A 23,699-nucleotide genomic window follows, 5' to 3' on the forward strand; every position below is an offset into this window, starting at 1 on the left:
TCAAGTAGCCATGTGCCTAAGATCTGCACACCCTGCCCAATCAAAATCTAGCAAACTATCATTGTTGTACCTCCAAATACTGAACAGGCTGAAATAAAAAAGGAGTGGTCGGGCCAGGAAGAAGGTGAAGAAGAGGATGGATGTGACAAAATATACTGGAGGTTAGTGTTGTCCTGATACCAATATTTTGGTACCGGTAGCAAAATTATTTCGATACTTTTCTAAATAAAGGGGACCACAAAAAATAGCATTATTGACTTTATTTTAACAAAAAATTTACATTAAACATATGTTTCTTATTGCAAGTTTGTCCCTTAAATAAAATAGTGAACATACAAGACAACTTGTCTTTTATTAGTAAGTAAGCAAACAAAGGCTCCTAATTTAGCTGCTGACATACCGGTATGCAATAACATATTGTGTCATTTACCATTCTATTATTTTGTCAACATTATTAAGGACAAGTGGTAGAAAATTAATTATTAATCTACTTGTTCATTTACTGTTAATATGTGCTTACTTTCTCTCTTAACATGTTCTATCTACACTTCTGTTAAAATGTAATCATCACTTATTCTTCTGTTGTTTGATACTTTACATTAGTTTTGGATGATACCACACATTTGGGTATCAATCCGATACTAAGTAGTTACAGGATCATACATTGGTCATATTCAAAGTCCTCATGTGTCCAGGGACATATTGCCTGAGTTTATAAACATAATATACTGTAAATAAAAAAATAATAAAAAAAAGATGTTGTGGTGCCAAACAATATCAATTGTAATCATAGTAGTGTCGACTAGATACGCTACTGTACTTGGTATCATTACAGTGGATGTTAGGTGTAGAACCACTCACTACGTTTCCATGCACTAAATTAGTCTGATTTCTCAAATAGTTTGTTTTTTGTATTGTCACACCTACAGACGTGGTCAAAAGTTTACATACACTTGTAAAGAACATAATGTCATGGCTGTCTTGAGTTTCCAATCATTTCTTACTACTCTTATTTTTTTGTGATAGAGTGATTGTTTGTTTGTCACAAAAAACATTCATGAAGTTTGGTTCGTTTATGAATTTATTATGGGTCTACTGAAAATGTGACCAAATCTGCTGGGTCAAAAGTATACATACAGCAATGTTAATATTTGGTTACATGTCCCTTGGCCAGTTTCACTGCAATAAGGCGCTTTTGGTAGCCATCCACAAGCTTCTGGCAAGCTTCTGGTTCAATTTTGACCACTCCTCTTGACAAAATGAGTGCAGTTCAGCTAAATTTGTTGTTTTTCTGACATGGACTTGTTTGTTCAGCATTGTCCACACGTTCAAGTCAGGACTTTGGGAAGGCCATTCTAAAACCTTAATTCTAGCCTGATTTAGCTGTTCCTTTACAAACTTTTGACGTGTGTTTGGGGTCATTGTCCTGTTGGAACACCCAACTGCGCCCAAGACCCAACTCTGGGATGATGATTTTAGGTTGTCCTGAAGAATTTGGAGGTAATCCTCCTTTTTCATTGTCCCATTTACTCTCTGTAAAGCACCAGTTCCATTGGCAGCAACACAGGCCCAGAGCATAATAATAATGGCCTTCCCAAATTCCTGACTTAAACATGTGGACAATTCTGAAGAAACAAGTCCATGTCAGAAAACCAACAAATTTAACTGAACTCCACCAATTTTGTCAAGAGGAGTGGTCAAAAATTCAACCAGAAGCTTATGGATGGCTACCAAAAGCACCTTATTGCAGTGAAACCTGCCAAGGGACATGTAATCAAATATTAACATTGCTGTATGTATACTTTTGACCCAGCAGATTTGGTCACATTTTCAGTAGACCCATAATACATTCATAAAAGAACCAAACTTCATGAATGTTTTTTGTGACAAACAAGTATGTACTCCAATCACTCCATCATAAAAAAATAAGAATTGTAGAAATTATTGGAAACTCAAGACAGCCATGACATTATGTTCTTTACAAGTGTATGTAAACTTTTGACCACGACTGTACGTGTGAAGTCTAAGTGTCCATGCACTCTCCTAATGCAACTAATACGCCATGTACATTTAATTTTAGCGCGGATAAATTAATTCCTTTTCCGGTCGACGTATGACGTTACACTAGCCATCTGCGAATCCTTACAACTGGTTTTAAGTGATGTCCGCTGTAATATTGGCACAGATTACAAATATTACGTCTCTAATGGCTACGCTGATGTTGAATAACAGACAGCATCAATAAATGATCTTGGATTGCGCTACGAACACGACACTACTACCAAGAATGTATCGGGCGGATGTCAATGGTAAATGGGTTATACTTGTATAGCGCTTTTCTACCTTCAAAACACTCAAAGAGCTTTGACACTATTTTTACATTCACCCACACTGATAGCGGGAGCTGCCATGCAAGGCCCTAACCACGACCCATCAGGAGCAAGGGTGAGGTGTCTTGCTCAAGGACACAATGGACGTGACTAGATTGGTATAAGTTGGGGATCGAACCAGGAACCCCCAGGTTGCTGGCACGGCCACTCTCCCAACATCGCCACGCCGTAGGAAGGAATTTTCGGACGAAGAATCATGGAAACGTTTGGTGTACACTTTATTATTTGCCTTTAATATACCTGCTTCATTATCTTTCATCTCATACGTATTTCATTCGGGAGTCTTAATTAAGTTGGCCTTTTACATTTCCTACCTTCCAAAATAAATATGCGTTTCTTTTTTTTCTACCATCGATGTACTTCAAAATGTTTTTTCTTGCTCTGATGTGTGATCTGAGCCGAGGATACACTGCAAAAAGTCAGTGTTCAAAAACAAGAAAAAAAATACAAAAATTAGGGGTGTTTTATTTGAACTAAGCAAAATTATCTGCCAATAGAACAAGAAAATTTGGCTTGTCAAGACTTTCCAAAACAAGTAAAATTAGCTAACCTCATTGAACCCAAAAAATACCTTTAAAATAAGTACATTCTCACTAATAACAACTGTACTACTACCGGTATATGAGTACGTATTTTCTATTAGTTCATTGAAAATAAAATAGCAAAGTTCATTTGGCTGTCATCTGTTTTAATATGAGACACAATTGTGTCAAAGTCATGATTTTTTTTTTACATGCTAAAATAAGAAATTATTACTTTAAAAAAATAGTTTTATACTTGTGAGTGTTAATGACACAGCTTTGCATCAGTTGATATTCTAGTTTCAAGAATGTTTTACTCAATATAGGTCAGAAAAACTCAGCAACAAGCTGTAATATCTTACTGAGATCATTTAGGACCAAAACCCTTAAAACAAGTAAAACACTCTGACATCAAATCTGCTTAGTGACAAGAATTATCTAATCAAACAGAAAATAAGCAAATATCACCCTTATTTGAGATATTTAATCTTACTTAGATTTCAGTTTTTGCAGTGTACCGTTGTGGCTTGTGCAACTCTTAGAGACATTTGTGATTAAGGGCTACATAAGTAAAGGTTGATTGATTGATTTTAATTTGAGAAGCAAATAAAAAGTGTCTTTTTCCTTACAATCATTGCTACGTTTTTATTGAATGGTATCTTCTTCCGGGTTGTACACCGCGTGCTCCGACTGGTGATACGAAGGGTCCTCTCCGGCCGCACACACCCCTCGAGATCTTGTTTCCAATCGCATAATCCAGGTGTGTTAGTCCGACTTTTCAAAAACTGAACACGATCGGTTTAAGGTATTTCCATGGGCTGTGGGCGGCCTATTTAGAGCCGAACTATTTTAGAAATCGGACTAATTTAGTAGTGCATGGACACGTACTGACTGATCTAGTTCATTGTACAAGGGTAACCAAATAATAGTAATTAAATAATACATCACATGATCCTTGACCCTATGTTACGACGAACTGAAGACAACAAAGAGAAATAACACAAAAAAAGTGTTGGACAAGAAACTCACCCGTGTCGGTTGGACCTCCCCGACCGGCTGGAGTAGCCCGAGTGGGTCGACTCTGTGTCCATTCCGGTGGGTTGTCTTTGTGGAAGGGGATAAGGGGTCTGTAAACGCCTTGGTGAGGACCGGGGCGGTTGCTATGGAAACGGGCCTACAAAAGACCTCAGGAATCCACAGCCAGTGAGCTACAACCTTGTAGAACTTCTTTGGCAACCACGATGACCTGAAACATGGACACACACAACACAATCAAAGGTCTGCTTTTATGTCAAATGGAATTTTGAATGATGTTAAAAGTCTATCTTCTTCCTCACTTTGGAGGTTCCCCTGTTTTAATTACTTCAGTAACTCTCCCTTTGCCGAGCCCCTAGCTAAGTGAGCCTGCCCCCGTCTATATGCCCACCACTTCACAGAGCACAGATTTGTATTAAATTAAGAGGCTTCGCCACACATCTTAAAATAAAGCTCTACCAATTATCTGTCAGTCAGCTATGCAAGTAAACGTTTACAGAAAGAGGAGAAGAAAATGTCATCACAAGCTCATCACATCCATTACAAGAGAAGTCTGAATAATACATTAATCAAACTTTCATCTGTTTTTTGATCATTATGTCAACATGTGAGGACAAAATGTTAAATCAATTACAGATGTGGAACACTCTCGCCAGGTGCTTTGATATGAGATATTACTTGATTTGGTTATTTGCGTATCGATTATTTTAACTTGTCCTAAGTGATGTTCAAGGGGTTGCCTGCCCCTAGTGTTCAAAGTCAGTCACTACCAAAACGGAATAATTCGTGCTGCAGCCTCCCTACTCTATGTCCACCATGTTTGGAGACCTGAAGTAAAATAAAAAATGTGGAAAAATGTAATCAGTAAGCACTAGAGCAGTGGTTCTTAACGTGGGTTCGGTGAGTCGGCCTCAGGGGTTCGGCGGAGGTCAAGACACACCCGACTCATCGTGTAAATACAAACTTCTCCCTATCGGCGTATTACGGATACGGCAACATTTAAATGATTTGCAGGTGTGTAATTTGTTGTGAGTTTATGCACTGTGTTGGTTTTGTTGTTTGAACAAGGTGATGTTCATGCACGGTTCATTTTGTGCACCAGTAAAAAAGACATGGTAACACTTTAGTATGGGGAAAATATTCACCATTAATTAGTTGCTTATTAACATGCAAAATAGTAACATATTGGCTCTTAACTAGTCATTATTAAGTACTTATTAATGCCTTATTCGGCATGGCCTTATTATAACCCTAACCCTCTAACCCTGACCTGAACCCTAACCAAATAACTCTAAATTAAGTCTTTGTTATTTAGAATATGTTCCCCATACTAAAGTGTTACCAAAAACATATAACTTTGTCTTGAATTTGAAAAAACCCCAAAACATTTTACTTTTCACTAAAGAAGGGTTCGGTGAATGCGCATATGAAACTGGTGGGGTTCGGTGCCTCCAACAAGGTTAAGAACCACTGCACTAGAGGCACACATTTTTAAGGCAACAATAAAGTAAATAAAATAAAATAAGTCAGTTTGTTTATTTCAAACGGGGTAACAATATTACACAATAAAACAGTAAATATTTACAGTGGCACATAAACATGTCCGAAAAGGAGTTAGAAGAAACAAAGCTTATTTAAAACTACCTCATTCTCTATTTCACCGCTATTATTAATACTTTTGTTCACTTCCTGTATTCAATCTTTAGCATAAATATATACATACATTATAATGACAAATTCACATTAATAAAATGTTATCAAAGAGCTATAATCCACATGAACATATTGCATGTATATATATTTCTCCTCATTTGTTCAGAATAATTATTGTATGTTATTAAGTAACAAGTTATTGTTTGCCTTATGCATTATTTTAGCTGTCTGTAGCTGTACTAGATCAACTGAATGTCAACATTTCTATTTTCATAAATATGTATTATCTATCATTCTAATTGACATTTTTGTTAGACTGTTAGTGACTGCCGTGTACATTAACCATTATTTCCCCATATTTCTTCACATTAACTCAGATATGGTAAAACTAGCGAACAATAAATGATATGGATACATTTTTGGTTTACAACATATTTGGCTTTATTCATTATGTAAATATTTCTTGCTACTTTATGTTGTACGTTTTTGAGGTTTTGTCATTTATTATAACACCAACATTTTTTATTTCCTACCTCCTATCGATATTTATTTGCTATTTGTTTTTTAAAATCTTGTGTGGAATTACCGAATAACATTATTTTAGTTTTACTTAAGTTTAGTAAATTTATCAAACAATCATTTTATTTATTTCTCCTGTTATCTTTTACATTAGTTCCTGTGTATTCTCTCCTGAACAAAATGCAGTAGTAGCATCTGCAAATAGGGCTGCAACTAACGTTTATTTTGATAGTCGATTAGTCAACGATTATCTTAACAATTAGTCCATTGAGTTGAGTTGAGTTTGTGTTTATTTCAAACATGCAAGCATACAACATGATATATCACAATTTCTAGTTTCTCTATTCAACATTTTTGAAAAGGAGTAGGAAGAAGCAGAGCTTATTTACCCCTTTTTCTTTACAATGCAGCTGCTAAAACTTTTGTTCACTTCCTGTTCTCAATGTATTCACAATATACTCCATAAGTAATAACAATAAAAATAAATAAATAATAATTGGTGAAGTAAGTTATATTTCATATGGAGAGATGAGTAAGATTATCTAGAAAATGAATGGATGGATGAGATAAATTCAGAATGTTTATCATGGTTCTTCTTTAAGTAACTTTAAGTTTGAAGAGTTTCTGGGAGTGGATTAAATTAGTACATTGTTTGATTTCTTTGCTTAATCCATTCCATAATTTAATTCCACATACTGACGATGAGGTGGCGACTTGTCCAGGGTGTACCCCGCCTTCCGCCCGATTGTAGCTGAGATAGGCTCCAGCGGCCCCCGCAACCCCGAAGGGAATAAGCGGAAGAAAATGGATGGATGTATGTACTGAAGGTCTTAAGTGTTGTACATGCGTACACATGTTTTAGATTACATTTTTCTCTAAGATTATATTTCTCCTCTTTTGTTGAGAAGAATTGTTGTATATTTTTGGGTAGCAGATTGTAGTTGGCTTTGTGTATAATTTAAGTTGTTTGCAACTTCACTATGTCATGGAATTTCAGTAGTTTCGATTCAATGAATAAAGGGTTTGTATGTTCTCCATATCCAACATTATGTATTATTCTAACTGATCTTTTTTGTCACCATTAGTCGGATAATAAAGCCTACATATATTTAATGGCTCTAATTTTTCGATCAACTTCTAAATGCAGCTTAAGTTATTTTAGGCATGTGCTTACAAACAACAACAATGACTCATAAATATGTATTTTTACTGTAACTGTGCTGCTCATTCAGCTGTTGCAAAAATTTAAATGACTATTAAAATGATGTCCATTTAAATGAAAGAAAAGGCAAATTGCTAAAAAAAACAACAACCAAAAAACAATTAGCCTCAGCCATGTATTTAAAACATCTTTTTAAATAGCAGCAATGAAAACAAACAACAAAACACAAAATATAACTTCCTCAAAAAGGCATTTTGTGATGATTTAAAAAGCGGCACACTGGTATATTGACTATTGTTTAACTCCTGGCCGTTTTAGCACTGTAATAGACTCAATGTGTAGAATTATATATTTGATTAATTTTTAAAATGTTGGCTATTTAGTAGATTGTATGTTTATGTTATGATACCTCTGCACTGTCTCTGTGTGTGTTTGTGTACGCGCACGGTTCGCGTTTTGTTATTGTGCCCTTTTTACGCCATTGGTTGAGATGCATCCTCACTCCAGATGTCCGACATCATGTCTCCGCTCTAAATGCTCACGTATCACAGATGTACTGACATAATAACAAGATCCACTTTGCAAAATGAGCAAGTTATTTATGTTTTTAACAAGAATAGGAGGAAATGTACTCACATTTTACATATTATCACTGGCGACATTTTTGCAAGTGGCGATGCAGAACGCTTCCGCCCGGAAAAACTTAGGGATGACGTAACGACTATTGTCGACAATTGTAATTGTGGACGACGAATTTTATTGTTGACTTTTGACGACAATGTCGACTAATCGTTGCAGCCCAGTACTAACTTTAATTTGTGACCCTACAGATGTCTTGTATATATAGAGGTAGAACAATTTTGGTCCTAGTATTGACCCCTGGGGCACACCATGTCACGGCGCATGCGCAGTCTCGCATGTCTTCTGCTACAAGCTCTGCCGGCGCCTCCGCTGGCAGCACGCCAGGACACGTCCCTGCTCGCTCTGGCCACATTGCGGCCACGCACCGGCAAGGCTGCAGGCGATCAGCAATCAGCACACCTGGGACTGATGAAGGCGAGCAGTACAAAGACCAGCGGACCCGAAGATCCTGAGCCGGAACGTAGTTAACTCCTCGTAGTAAGCATCCCGTCTCTGGCTTCCCTCCCGCGTACTTGATCTTTCTGTGTCTTCCCAGTTCCCGTGTCTTATGTCCCTTGTGTTTCACGTAGTACTTCCTGTGTCTCCCGTGATCGAGCTGTGTGCCTCGCCTTCCCTCTGGACTTTGGATTGCCTCCCTCGGTCCTCGACCTCTGCTTGGACACAGACCCCTTTTGACACCTCGCTATACCCCCCGACAACCTGCCTGTCTCACGGACACTCGAGCCTACCTTTCCCCTTCGGGACTTCCGCCTCCCTCGGTAACGCACTCATTAATTCCTACACATCGTCTCACACCATACACCCCTTTGGGATTTGTCACACTCCATTCTCTAGTAGATATTATTAGTATTGTTTATTATATATATAGTGCATATATATAATAAATCATTGAGTTTACTACGCCCTCTTGTGGTCTGTGCCGTCTATACTCCCCCCGGTAAACATAACACACCACACGTTATGTTTAAATGTAATCACCTAGCTTCACATATTTAGGAACAACATTACGAAATAAATGCAGATAGCTAACACTTCATAAGGTGCTTTGATACAATAAAGCAGTGTTTTTCAACCACTGTGCCGCGGCACACTAGTGTGCCGTGAGATACAGTCTGGTGTGATGTGGGAGATTGTCTAATTTCACCTATTTGGGTTAAAAATATTTTTTGCAAACCAGTAATTATAGTCTGCCAATTATGTGTTGTTGTTGAGTGTCTGTGTTGTCTAGAGCTCGGCAGAGGAACCCTGTAATACTCTTCCATATCAGTAGGTGGCAGCAGGTGCTAATTGCTTTGTAGATGTCGGAAACAGCGGGAGGTAGCATACAGGTAAAATTGTGTCTAATGCTTAAACCAAAAATAAACAAACGGTGAGTGCCCCTAAGACAAGGCATTGAAGCTTAGGGAAGGCTATGCAGAACGAAACTAAAACTGAACTGGCTACAAAGTCAACAAAAACAGAATGCTGGACAACAGCAAAGACTTACTGAGGAGCAAAGACGGTGTCCTCAGTGTACAACCGAACATGACGTGACAATCAACAATGTCCCCACAAAGAAGGATAAAAACCACTGAAATAGTGTTGATTGCTAAAACAAAGTAGATGCGGGAAATATCGCTCAAAGGAACACATGAAACTGCTACAGGAAAATACCAAAAAAAAGACAAAAAGCCACCAAAATAGGAGCGCAAGACAAGAAGTAAAACACTACACAAAGGAAAACAGCAAAAAAGTCTAAATAAGTCAGGGTGTGATGTGACAGTACACCTACTTTGAGACAAGAGCTATAGTGATGCATGCTTTGTTATGGTTTAAAGTCATATCCAACAATTGCGACAATGACTTTTTACTGTCAACTGAGTTTCGTTTTTTTAATGATTTCTGCTGGTGGTGTGCCTTCGGATTTTTTCAACGCCAAAAATTTGCCTTGGCTCAAAAAAGGTTGACAAACATTGCAATATAGTACTTCATGGGGTTTGATTGGATGGGCTTTGCTACACATCCTAAAATAAAGCTCCGCAATTTATCCGTCAGTCAGCTACAGATGTCCAAGCTGTGAGTTTAATAATTTAGTTTTTTTCTTCACAGAATAGGCTAACCTGCCATATTGTTACTGTTATATGTGAGTGTGATATTAGCACTGTATATTAGGTAGCTATGCTAGCGTTGCTAACGTTTGTGTCCTCCTGTCCCTGATGTTACATTGTTGTACGTGATGTATAGCATCTATTTTCTTGGCCAAAAGCACACATTAGCGCTTCCTGTAGACGGGTGCGGACAAACACAGCACATTAGATGGAAACTATGATAACACCCTTTCAAAACACTCGGAGGCTATGATTGTGATTCGCATGACCAATAAATGTGACTGCGGCAGCGATCATGTTCAAGTGTGTGTTAAATGACAGCTATGTTTTATTCATGTCATGCGAACATAGTCATTAAGAAGCGTCTTAAAAGGATCACTCCGTGCTGCTGTCGTTTCCATTTCCTGGTCTTTCAGCTCGTGTGATGCATGAGGCTGTCTCAGTGCTTCACCATCCATGACCATTCATTTAAGAGCTACCGACTGTTGTCATAGCAACCGACCTGTCTATCACCGTGACCATGATTATATTCCACCCATTGTTTTCACGCTATTTGTCCGTCGAAATTAATCAAATAGAGATCATTTCCAATATCCTTTAGTGTATTATACTGTGTACATTAACCTTTAGTATATCAGTATGTGGAATTAAATTATGAAATGGATTATGCAAAGAAGTCCAAAAATTTACAGATATGTTCCAGTTTACTGGGATGAGGTGGCGACTTGTCCAGGGTGTACCCCACCTGAATGTAGCTGGGATAGGCTCCAGCCATCCACCCCCACCACCCCAAGCATTAGAAAATGGATGGATGGATGTTCCATTTGAAAAAAACTGTTTAAACTCAAAGTATTAAAGTATTTTTCGGACTATAAGGCACACATAAAATCCTTTCATTTTCTCAAAAATTGACAGTGCGCCTTATAACCCGGTGCGCCTAATGTACGGAATAATTCTGGTTGTGCTTACTGACCTCGAATCAATTTTATTTGGTACATGGTGTAATGATAAGTGTGACCAGTAGATGGTAGTCACACATAAGAGAGACGCGTAGACTGCAATACGACGCCAGTAAACAACACCAAAACTTTAAATGTTGCATTGAAAATAAAGAACATTACACATGGCACTCAAAAATCTGTCAAAATGTTTTAGTATGACTTTGAAGCCGCACTACTTGATGGATTGCCGGACCGTAGTCAGAGATACAAGTATTACTATGGTGTGTGTATAAGGACCGCAAAATGGCACCCATTAGCAGACATATTTTCTGGCGTTTTGTTTCACAATATTATGCAAAACCAACTTTTCTTACCTTCTGGTACCTGCTAATGTGTATTTGAGATCTGCATAAGTCCTGAAAATTTGCGCACGTCCGCCACTGTAGTCTGTGCCGATGCCGTAGTTGATAAGCTTCTTCTTTTTCATTCATCCTCCGCTGTTGCCATTTCTAATATTAAGTAGCGTAAAGTTCTAACTTGTATCTGGCTATGGAAGCGCTAAAAACTACCAGTGTAGTGAGTTTACATAATTCACCCACATAACTTTAGTTATTAGAGAGTTCCGGTGGAACGGTTTTTCACGGGAAACATTTCCGGCAGTGTTGCACTAGTGAGTCACTAATGAGAAGATGCTGCTCCGTTGTGGATTGAAGTTAAGTCTGAATGTCCTTAAAACAGTTAGCTCCAACATTTGACACTTCTTCCACTCCCGTCCTTGCACGCTACACCACTACAACAAAGATGACGGGGAGAAGCTGTTGTCGAAATTGAGCCACGTAAATAAGACCGCCCACAAAACGGCGTATCCGGAAGCGACTGTCAGAAAGCGACTTGAAGATGATCTGTAAAACATAATCTATGCAACATTTTGACCAAAGAACCACCATTACATGTTATGTAGACCACAAGGAAGTGTTTTACATTTAGAAAATAATCATTATATGACCCCTTTAATGCGCTTTATAATCCGGTGCGCCTTTTGTATGAAAAAAGACCTGAATAGACCCGCTCATCGGCAGTGCGCCTTATAATCCGGTGCGCCCTATAGTCCAGAAAATACGGTACAAGGAATAATAATTTAAAATCTTATTGATAAATGACACAATCTATCATCTAGTACATGGGTGTCAAACTCTGGCCCGCGGGCCAAATTTGGCCCGCCGTGTAATTTAACTTGGCCCTTGAGGCGATATCAAATTAACACTAGAGCTGGCCCGCCGATTATATACAGCGGTGGTGCCGCGGTACACCGCATTCACCGCTAATTCTCATACTTGCCAAACCTCCCGGGAGACTCCCAAATTTCAGTGCCCCTCCTGAAAATCATCACGTCCCCTTTTCGTCCAGTCCAATGAGTGCTGGCCCAGTCATATAATATGTGCGGCTTTGGCACGCACACAGAAGTGAATGCAACGCATACTTGATCTTCAGCGATACAGGTTACACTGAGGGTGCCCGTATAAAAATGATAAATAATGATAAATGGGTTATACTTGTATAGCGCTTTTCTACCTTCAAGGTACTCAAAGCGCTTTGACAGTATTTCCACATTCACCCATTCACACACACATTCACACACTGATGGCGGGAGCTGCCATGCAAGGCTCTAACCAGCAGCCATCAGGAGCAAGGGTGAAGTGTCTTGCCCAAGGACACAACGGACGTGACTAGGATGGTAGAAGGTGGGGATTGAAAAACTTTAACATTGTTAGAAATATACGCCACACTGTGAATCCACACCAAACAAGAATGACAAACACATTTCGGGAGAACATCCGCACCGTAACACAACATAAACACAACAGAACAAATACCCAGAACCCTTTGCAGCACTAACTCTTCCGGGATGCTACAAGGTGTGTGTGTGGGGGGGTGTATTTTGTAGCGTCCAGGAAGAGTTAGTGCTGCAAAGGGTTCTGGGTATTGGTTCTGTTGTGTTTATGTTGTGTTACGGTGCGGATGTTATCCCAAAATGTGTTTGTCATTCTTGTTTGGTGTGGATTCACAGTGTGGCGTATATTTCTAACAATGTTAAAGTTGCTTATACGGCCACTCTCAGTGTAAACTGTATCGCTGTTGATCAAGTATGCGTTGCATTCGCGTATGTGTGCGTACAGAAGTCGCTCACATCTTGTGACTAGGCCGGCACATTGTTAGAATGGATGAAAAGCGAATGTGACGACAGCTCGTAGAGGACGTTAAAAGCAGTGCCCGTAAGGCACGCCCCCAAGACTGTGGAATACGAGATATAATGACTGATGAACACCTCCGTTCGATAATGAAGGTTGCCTCAGCTCAAAGCCTGAGCCCCGACATTAATGAACTAGCATCCAAGAAAAGATGCCAGGTATCTGGCTTGGGCACATCAGATTAGATCAGTGTGTTGCAAACTGAGCAGTTTAAAGTCCAGAATGGTTGGTTTATTCATTATTTTATTTTCAAATTTATTAGCCTGTGGAAAAAGTTAATGTTGATATTTACCTCAGGAGGCTGCAAATAGAAAAGAGGCATTCAATTTTTATTTAAATTGTATTTGATATGCCAGATATTTTTTAATTATTATTATTATTATTTGAAACTCGATTTTGCATGTCACTATAAAGTTATATAAGCCTTGCTTGTTCAATATTTAATGCAAAACTTGTTTGGGTCCCTATCAAAAAGGTTAATTTGTTCAACCTTGGCCCGCGGCTTTGTTCAGTTTTAAATTTTGGCCCACTCTGTATTTGAGTTTGACACCCCTGATCTAGTACATAATCATAAAATTATGTGAATCACAACTGATCAATAGCTATTTATTCATGTGATCTTTCTTGATGTATTAAATGTGTATTTCCTGATTTGTTTGTATTACAGATAGAGATAGGAAGTGAAAAAACAAAGGTGTTCGAAAAAGGGGTAGGATGTAATAAACTCTGCTTCTTCCGACTCCTTTTCGGACATGTTGAAATGTAAAAGTGTAAATATTTGATGTACCATATTGTTAGTTGTATGCATGTTCGAAAAATAAACTATTACCATAACCATTATCAAGTACAATACATTAGAGGGGTACAAAAAAATTGCTTCACATCTGAGTCACGGTTCTGGTTCATCCTGATTCTAAATCGATACATAATTTTTTTTTAAACGATAACAAATAAATAAATAAACAAATTTTTTCATAAGAATCATTTTTTTAAAATACGTTTTAAGGCCATCTCTACGCAACCAGAAAGAGTTTTTCTGAACCTGTAACATGTTCTGAAAAACTTTCATTATAATTATTATACCAAATAATACATTGCGAGAATCGGTTTGAATCGATAATCGTGTTAAATCGAAAATCAATTCTGAATCGAATCGTCACCCCAGTAATCGGAATCGGGCCGAATCTTTAGGAGCACAAAGATTCGTAGCGCTACAATACATTTTCATTTTCTCGTTTGTTACTACATTAGTGTGAAAAAATTGGTTAATTTTATAAATATTATAATCAACATTTTTATTTCTTAAAAAAAAAACATTTAAATTTGCTTTGGAAATAGTTAATTATATTAATCGAATATATTTTTTAGAGAGAATATTTACCTTACTTCATTTATCTTTATTATTAATATATTGAGAATTTTATTTATATAGAAAAACTAAGTATATGTATCGATTGTTTGAATATATATAATAATAATCTCTAATTACTGTATATACAATATTTATCTTATCTGATTTTTTTTCTTCATCTAATAATTACTTGTTTAAATATTAGTGCTGTCAAGGGATTACAAATTTAACGATTCATTTTGAGCTGTAATTAGTTAATCTCTTTTTTAATCTCACCTAAAAATGCAGACAAATGCCCTCAATTTGAGGTATTTTCAGTGAAATCCATTAGGCCAGGGGTCTTCCACATTTTCCAGGCCAAGCACAGCACCCCTAAACAGATGAAGAGATGGAGCGGGGACCATCTATTCATATAAATTGTATGCAATTGTGTTTTAAAATAAACTGGTTTTAAAGGTACCTTGTTATCCTGCAATACTAAAATGTTAAAATAACTGGCAGATAGAGTGCTAATCGCTAGCTACCTTAAATGCTCATCAGAATATAGTCATTTAATTGTTAAATCATATATTTATTTTAAAATTGCAAGGTACAGTGAGTAGAGAGGCCATGCCAAAGCCGTTTATACGCTAAAGTGTGTTGGATTAATGTTAATGTGTATTTAAAGACACATTTACGGAGGTGATATAAAAAATATATATTTTTCAAATGTCTAAATAACCAAACATTTCACTACCCCCCCTGTAGTACCTCTGTGGACCTCTTGTTAAAGACCTCTGTATTAAATGTTTCTAGTGTGATCTCGTGCAGTGGTTCTCAAACCTTTTTCACCAAGTACCATCTCAGAAAATACTTGGCTCTCCAAGTACCAACATAATGACCAACATTGAAATACAGAAACGTAGTAGGCCTAAGTATTTATTAAAAACAAGGCAGAGGTTTTATTTAACAAGTATATTTTTATTATTTTTGGCCACTGTAACATTACAAACAGTTTGAACAGTAACACTGTGTTTGTATATATTAAATGATTATTTGGCGTACCACGAGATGGAGCCCGGTACGCTATACCACACAGAGTGGTGTATAGAGAGAGTATGGCCAACTCGGTTTCAGGCAATCTCCTCAATGATTGGTCAAAAGGCACTCACGTGGCGACGGGGCACCATGACTACTACTAACTTTGAGCTAATACTATGTGTTTGCTGCACTTCCTCGTTAAGTTTTTTAACGTGTATGAATGCCCTTTTGTGCAGCATGGGGCTGCTCCACCCGCGAGAATAGTGGAATGCTAATACGTCGCTTTCCCCACAATCCGGAAAGAAAACAAGTATGGGAAGTAAAGCCTCGCCATCAATACTCTAGAGCAGGGGTGTCAAACGTACGGCCCGCGAACCGGCCTGCAGGTTGAGTTTGCTAAGTATAAAAATGAGCGGAAATTTTTCAATGAGAGAAACTGCTGTTCTAAATGTGTCCACTAGATGTCGCAATAGCACTACTTTGTATCTTTGTAGATTATGCTACATATGTAAAAAAAATAAACCACATGTTAGGAATATTAGCAAACTACATAAATAACAACCTGTAATTTGATTTTGATATTATTTTTTTATTTTGATGGATTGAAAATTAACACCAATGAGTTGACTGATGAACATTATTACATAATTTTCAGAAAGTATAAATAACGACAAATAAAGATAAAATACTATTAACCGCGACATGTATGTGTAAAAAAAAACAACAACATTATGATTTGTACATTTTCAGAATATGCTTGTTCTTTTTTTAAACAAAGAAAACAATCCGAATTGTCTTTATTTTTAAGTTATCGTGCCGTGATTTTACCAGTCCGGTCCACTTGGGAGTAGATTTTTCCCCATGTGACCCCCGATCTAAAATGAGTTTGACACCCCTGCTCTAGAGCCACCGATTACAGCGTCTCGTGCAAGGTAAACATGACACAACGTCTGTGTTTTGTTCAGGAGAGAACACACAGAAGCTAATACAAATAATAATATAATTAATTAATATATTAAAGAGATGGTTTGACAAAAACAGACTATCTTTGAATCTCAGTAAAACTAAAATAATGCAATTCGGTAGCAGCACAGGAGAAAATCAAACACAAATACAAATAGACAGACATTGAAAGAGTAAAAGAAACCAAATTTCAGTGTAATAATAGATGAGAAAATGAACTGGAAATCTCATAAAAATATATAACACAAAGTGGCAAGAAATACGTCAATAATGATTAAAGCAAAACATGTTTTGGACCAAAAATCACTTCATATTCTCTACTGCTCGCCAGTGTTACCATATCTGAGCTGTTGTGCAGAAATATGGGGAAATAACTACAGATGTACACTTATTCACTTAGCATGTTACAAAAATAATGCAGCTCTTAAGTGGCACCCTAGTGGCTCCCTGGAGAATTTTAAAAAAGGATTGAAAATGGAAAAAGATGGGGAAAATTCATTTTCTTGTTTTAATATGTTTTTTGTTTGAGGACAAACATGACACAAACCTTCCCAATTGTTAGAAAGCCCATTGTTTAATATGTTTGTGTGTATGCTTCACTGATAAGAGTATTTGGTAAACATCGTTTTGTCCTACTAATTTCGGCGGTTCTTGAACTCAGCAAAGTATGGACTGTTACGCAACGGTTTGCTTACATGTAAAATCTTCCACTCCTTCTTTGACTCATTTTGTCCACCAAATGTTTTATGCTGTGCATGGATGCACAAGGGAAGCTTGATGTTATTCACTTGTTGGAGTGCTAATCAGGCATATTTGGTCAGTGCGTGACTGCACGCTAATTAATGCTAACATGCTTTTCAGGCTAGCTCTATGTACATATTGCATCATTATGCCTCGTTTGTAGGTATATTTGAGCTTGTTTGATATCCTTTACTTTTAACTAGGGCTGCAACTAACAACTAATTTGATAATCGATTAATCTGTCGATTATTACTTCGATTAATTGATTAATAATCGGATAAAAGAGACAAAATACATTTCTAGCCTTTCCAGTATTTTATTGAAAAAAAACCCCAGCATACCGGCACCATACTTATTTTGATTATTGTTTCTCATCTGTTTGTAAATGTTGCAGTTTATAATTAAAGGTTTATAAAAAAATAAAAAATAAACATAAAAATAAATAAAAGTAGCCTCTGCGCATGCGCATAGCATAGATCCAACGAATAGATGACTAAATTAATCGCCAACTATTTTTATAATCGATTTAATCGATTAGTTGTTGCAGCCCTACTTTTAACCTCTTTGTATATAATTTAGTTTTGCATGTCTCATGACACATTATCTGTATGTAATATTGGCTGCATTTCTGATAGTTGTTGGCAGGCCAGGTTGTTCCAGACCACAGCAAACATTACCTAGCTTGCCAAAGATTGTAATGAATCTATTAGAAGAAGACAGCTTTCCTTTTCCTTTAACTTAGACACACACATCTATACCTTTTGGTCATTAAAAGCCAGTAATTTACAGGAGTTATCTCACCCTCTGAGAATCCTATGTTTTACTAATGGTTTCTAATGTTGTAAAAATGTGTATAATAAATATTAAATGTCAAGATTTCTGTCAATGAAGATTTGCTTCAGCCTGCGACACATAATTATTTTGATAGTAGGCTAATATAACTAATATAGACACTTGCGTCATGTGCTGCCTTCATTATAAGACTTAAATACGGCTTTTCATTTTTTGCAGCTCCAGACAGATTAATGTTTTGTATTTTTGGTCCAATATGGCTCTTTCAATGTTTTGGGTTGCCGACCCCTGAGTTAGAATAATACATAATGAGTGATACATACAGTGGTTACAAATACATTGGAGGCAGACACCACAGTTGACGTACTTCACACAAAAGTCACTATTTCACTGTGATTGTTGGTCCAAAGCTCATGAAGATTTTGGCAAATTGAGGGTAATAAGTAATTTTTTGGGTCATTTGGTGTATTCTTATTACGCTGTTGATGCGTGTTAGAGCGACTGCTGGTCATGAAACACTGCAAGTGTGCGTCAAATACGGCCGCAAAATTATACTTCACGAAATAAAAGTATGTTTTATCGCACGTTTATTAGCTGGAGCATGTTTAGAACTATGTGTCAACGTATTATTTTGGTTTATTTCATCAGAAAAACTAACACCAAAACGACAGCAACTGCATGCATCCGGGCACAGCCGCACACGTCCTTGGTAGCAGTCATGGCGCCTGGTACCACAGTTTGAGAATCACTGATGTAGTTTATTATAATATATGTTATTTAATGTGGATCGTCACACTCAAGGAGAGAGACCACTTTTGAAAAATGTGCTTAAAATGCCAAAAAGCACTAAGTCGAGTAAAAAAAAAAGGGGGGGGGGGGAAGGTTTGTCCTGATTAAACACGTGTTAGTATCAGAATGAGTGCTGCTCATATGAACCTCTCCTTTCATTCACGGGTCGAAAAGAGCACCTTACCAATGTGCGGCACAGACGTGATCATGCGCGATGACAGCACATCTCCCCACCCGCTAAGTAAACACACTAATGAATGTTTGTTTTACATTAGTGTCACTTTCTGCCTCCTTGCTCTCGTCTGGGTGCACTCGAGCAGAAAGCACTCATGCATGCTGGATTTCACTGTACTGTACATCTCTCAAAGGAAAACTCCTTTTGGGAAGGAGGAGGAGGGGGTGAATTGATATCTGGCAACCAGGAAGCTGCGCGTGCATCACCGCTCCAGAGGCTTTATTATTTCTTTGTACCCTCAGCTTGTAAGCGATAGTTTTTCTTTCCCCGCGGCCACCATTTTTTTCCGCATGGCCTGGTTCGACGGCACCTCCTCTCGCCTTGGCCCACATTCTGCTTCCTCTGGCCCAGAGGTCGGCACTCGAGGGGTTAACAGTTTTTAATCGAATCATGGGCTTATTCATTTAACCGTGCGAATGCTGGGTGTGATTCTCGACCATTGTGTGCACTGAAACACACACACACACACACACACACACACACACACACACACACACACACACACACACACACACACACACACACACACACACACACACACACACACACACACACACACACACACACACACACACACACACACACACACACACACACACACACAAGCAGGCATATCCTGCACACGTCCGCTCGGTGCCAGTGATTGATTATTATTGCTAACTATGGGGCCCCCTTGCTTCCCGTGTTGCCAAGGCAACAGCGGATGCTCAAAATGTAAGCATGTATCAGACCTAAAGGGTTTAAATGTATCTGCGCCAAATTTGACTTTACAGCAGCTGTATCTAAATTGTGGCCCGCGGGCCATTTGCAGCTTTTTTTTATTGGCCTGTGGCAGGTTCTTATGAATACATGAAATAAAAAAATAAAAAAACAAACTTGGAAATAAAGTAGAAAAAACGCGAAATGTATCAATAGAAAGTTGTTAGAACTACTACTATAACTTATTTGTATCTGCTTTTTACTAAAATACATTAAATGTTTAATTCTTTTTCATATATTATATTGTTTTAGCCTTTTTAAACACAATTTGAAGCTTTAAGCTTGTTCTTTTTATTGGCCTGGTACACGTTCTAAAAATAAAACAAACCAAAACCAAAGAAAAATAAATAAATAGAATAAAATAAATAAATAAACAAAATTAAAAAAAATAAAATCTAAAGCAATAGCAAAACATGAAAAAAATAAATTTTGATACTAATGAGACTAATAATACACTTAGGGCCTGTTTATTAAATGTCTGTGTGTACTAAAACACGCTGATCTGCTAAACTTGTGCACAGAGGATTGCTTCTCAAGTGAGTAAGAAGCGCAATCCATGCCTGTCTATCTTCATGAATATGCAGAATATATAATGATTATCAGAACATCGACAATACCGGGAGGAAAAAATGCAAATATTATTATTCAGCACAAGCAATGTGATTTATCAAGGCTGATTACTGTTCTGCGGATGCTATTTTGCGTCTTCATTTAGCATGCTTGAAAAATATGTGCAAACTGTCACAGTTACGCACACGGCTGTGAGAAACAAGGTGCTTGAGCTGCAAAAACAGATGAAGGACAGATAATCCTTCGTCCTATGTGTGCGTGTCAACATATTTGGACAGTCATAAATAAAAAATATTAGACATATCGTCTATTCAGCAATATAATTTTATAACTGTGTAGCTGCTGGATGACTTAAGAGGCTGATTAAAGCAACTTCACTTGATGCGTTTTGGTGTCTGTCGGTGTTTTTTTTTAATGATGCTGGTTTTTTTATTCAGGAAATATATTATTATAATATATGTCTTATATGAAAATATGTCTTACAATAAGCATTTTCTTGTGTTCCAGTTGCATGAATGTGCTGCAGTTGTGATGGTTTACCGCCTCCCTGCAGAGTGTGCGTTTGCCAGCTAAAAATAGTTTATTTTGTCTACAGACTGCGCTTTTATACTGCAGAAAAGGTGGTACAAATTATTGATGTGCACTGCTAGTTCAACAACGTCCCACACTGGCACATAATGCCAGTAGTATACGCAAAAAAATAATTTAGATAGGGCAGTCTGCACCACTTGTCAATTGTACACGTAGTCTTAGTAGATCAAGCGCAACACGCCTGCTGATGGTATACACAATGTTATAGTTTGCACTAGGGCTGCAAAAACTAATCGATTAAATCGATTAAAATCGATTAAAATCGATTAAAATCGATTATAAAAATAGTTGCCGATTAATTTAGTCATCGATTCGTTGGATCTATGCTATGCGCATGCGCAGAGGCTATTTTTTTTTTTAATTTTTAATTAAAAAAAAAAAATAAATATATTTTTTAATAAACCTTTTTTATAAACTGCAACATTTACAAACAGCTGTTTGTGAATTTTGCAATAATCAAAATAAGTATGGTGCCAGTATGCTGTTTTTTTTCCAATAAAATACTGGAAAGGATAGAAATGTAGTTTGTCTCTTTTATCCGATTATTAATCGATTAATCGAAGTAATAATCAACAGATTAATCGATTATCAAATTAGTTGTTAGTTGCAGCCCTAGTTTGCACACACTGTTTAGTGCGTGTTAGTGGGATCTTAGTAGACCAAGCCTTGAGTCACCACAAAACATAAAGCCTAATACACAGTACTGTATATTATATCATGTTTTGCTCTTAATGATATAAAATGTAAAAAATCAGAAAGGCCCCCGCATTTTAAAAAAAATTTTAGCGTTACTTTCAACAGCCACAACATAAGGTACCACTTCACACTCATGAGATACACAAAACGTGTATCAAAGGCCTTTTCTGTGTTGATTTGAAAAGTGGTTTGCATGTTTTTACAATGTTTCTCAAAACTCCGCAAGCATAGTTATAAAAGCTTCTATGATGATATCAGTCAGAAAATTTGCTTTTGTAAGAGGGTAAAAAAAAGTATTGTTATTTGAGGTCCACTGATTTAGAGTCAGAACTTTTCTTCCAATCGCTCACACACCAATGACCATGGGCCAGGGGTCAGCAACCCAAAATGTTGAAAGAGCAATATTGGACCAAAAAAAAAAAAAAAAAAATCTGTCTGGAGCCGCCAAAAAGTAAAAGCCTTACATATAAGTGTTATAATGAAGACAACATATGATGCAAGTGTCTATATTAGCTATATTAGCCTACTACCAAAGGCTGACCCGAATCTTCGTTGACAGAAATGTATTTAAATTTTTATTCTACACATTTTTGCAACATTGGAAATCATTAGTAAAATGGAGGCTTCTCAGAGGGTGAGATAACTGTCTTAGAATGGCCAAAGGTATAGATGTGTGTGTCCAAGTTTAAGGAAACGGCAGGCTGTCTTCTTCTAATGGATTTATTACAATCTTTGCAAGCTGGGTAACGTTTGCTGTGGTCTGGAACAACATGGCAAACAAACAACTATGAGAAATGCAGCCAATATTACATACAGATAATGTGTCATGAGACATGCAAATATAAATTAAATACAAAGAGGACATAAGTAAAGGAAATTAAATTACCTAAAATATACCTACAAATGAGGCATAATGATGCAATATGTACATGCAGTTAGCCTAAATAGCATGCTAGCATCGATTAGCTTGCAGTCATGCACTGACCAAATATGCCTGTAAAGCACTCCAGAAAATCAATAAAATCAACAAAGCTCACTTTTGTGCATTCACGCACAGCATAAAATGTTTGGTGGACAAAATGAGACAAGGAAGGAGTGGCATAAAACACGTCTTTCTGTGGCAGCATCGGAGAAAGTTGTACATGTAAACATACTATGATGAGTTTAAGGGTCGCTGACATTTGTAGGACAAAACTGTGCTTGCCAAATACTCTCATCGGTGAAGCATGTATAACATAAACAGTTGGATTTCTAACAATTAGGAATGTTTGTGTCATGTTTGTCCTCCTACAGAAAATATATTAAAACAAACAAAAAAAAATGTTTCTTCATCGTTTTCCATTTTCACACATCTCTGAAAGAGGTCCAGGGAGCCACTGGGGCGGCGCTAAAGAGCCGCGGGTTGCAGGAAGCCGCAGCACATGAAGAGACAAATGTGTCTTGAAGGTTGTTAACAAGTTAGCAAACAACATTGGAGTTATGATGCTCTGTCACCAAACAAAATACATATTGGGGGTTTTTTGTCCCAAAAAAGATTCTTGAAAATATGGGGACGTCTTATGTTCTGTATCTTAAAAGAATAAAAAGAACAACACTGATGACAGTGAAAGAGAGAGGAATAATTTCTTAGTCCCTTATTATTAAAGTCCCTGATGCAATTCCAGCACCCCAAATGACCTGGATCAGCCTCATCACATGCTGAGGCCTGGTTGCCATGGCACCAGCTGTATATCGCACACACACTCACACTCGCACACACACACACACACACACACACTCACGCTCACACACTCACGCACCCTCACCTTCATTCTTAGTAACCCATACACTGCCTTCCTTCCTTGCTCCAGCTTCTCATGCAAACTTTACACCGGAAGATGCTATTAACTACACTGCCAAGCTAATTGGAAGGTAATGTTGAACTACACAAAATGGGCTAATTATGAGAAGCTGCAAACTATAATCAATATAATAAACAGGTCATCATCTCTCA

The 23,699-nt window shown here is 37.4% G+C and overlaps 1 protein-coding gene and 1 long non-coding RNA gene across 2 annotated transcripts in view; one reads left to right on the plus strand and one right to left on the minus strand.

Annotated features, from left to right (window-relative positions):
- LOC133664448 (vang-like protein 1) overlaps positions 1-23,699 on the minus strand; it is a 55,594-nt gene that overhangs the window by 27,898 nt on the left and 3,997 nt on the right. Inside the window, exon 2 of the mRNA XM_062069088.1 lies at positions 3,941-4,157. Within this exon, the coding sequence (XP_061925072.1) occupies positions 3,941-4,002 (62 nt within the window). The 5' untranslated portion in view covers positions 4,003-4,157. The remainder of the gene's footprint in view (positions 1-3,940; positions 4,158-23,699) is intronic.
- The window catches only part of LOC133664450 (uncharacterized), a 59,936-nt gene that overhangs the window by 21,924 nt on the left and 14,313 nt on the right, over positions 1-23,699 (plus strand). Inside the window, exons 5-6 of the long non-coding RNA XR_009828587.1 lie at positions 8,111-8,399; positions 8,492-8,680. This is a non-coding gene — a long non-coding RNA (uncharacterized LOC133664450). The remainder of the gene's footprint in view (positions 1-8,110; positions 8,400-8,491; positions 8,681-23,699) is intronic.

This window comes from Entelurus aequoreus, linkage group LG14 (assembly GCF_033978785.1).
Source record: "Entelurus aequoreus isolate RoL-2023_Sb linkage group LG14, RoL_Eaeq_v1.1, whole genome shotgun sequence".
Taxonomy (NCBI): Eukaryota; Metazoa; Chordata; class Actinopteri; order Syngnathiformes; family Syngnathidae; genus Entelurus; species Entelurus aequoreus.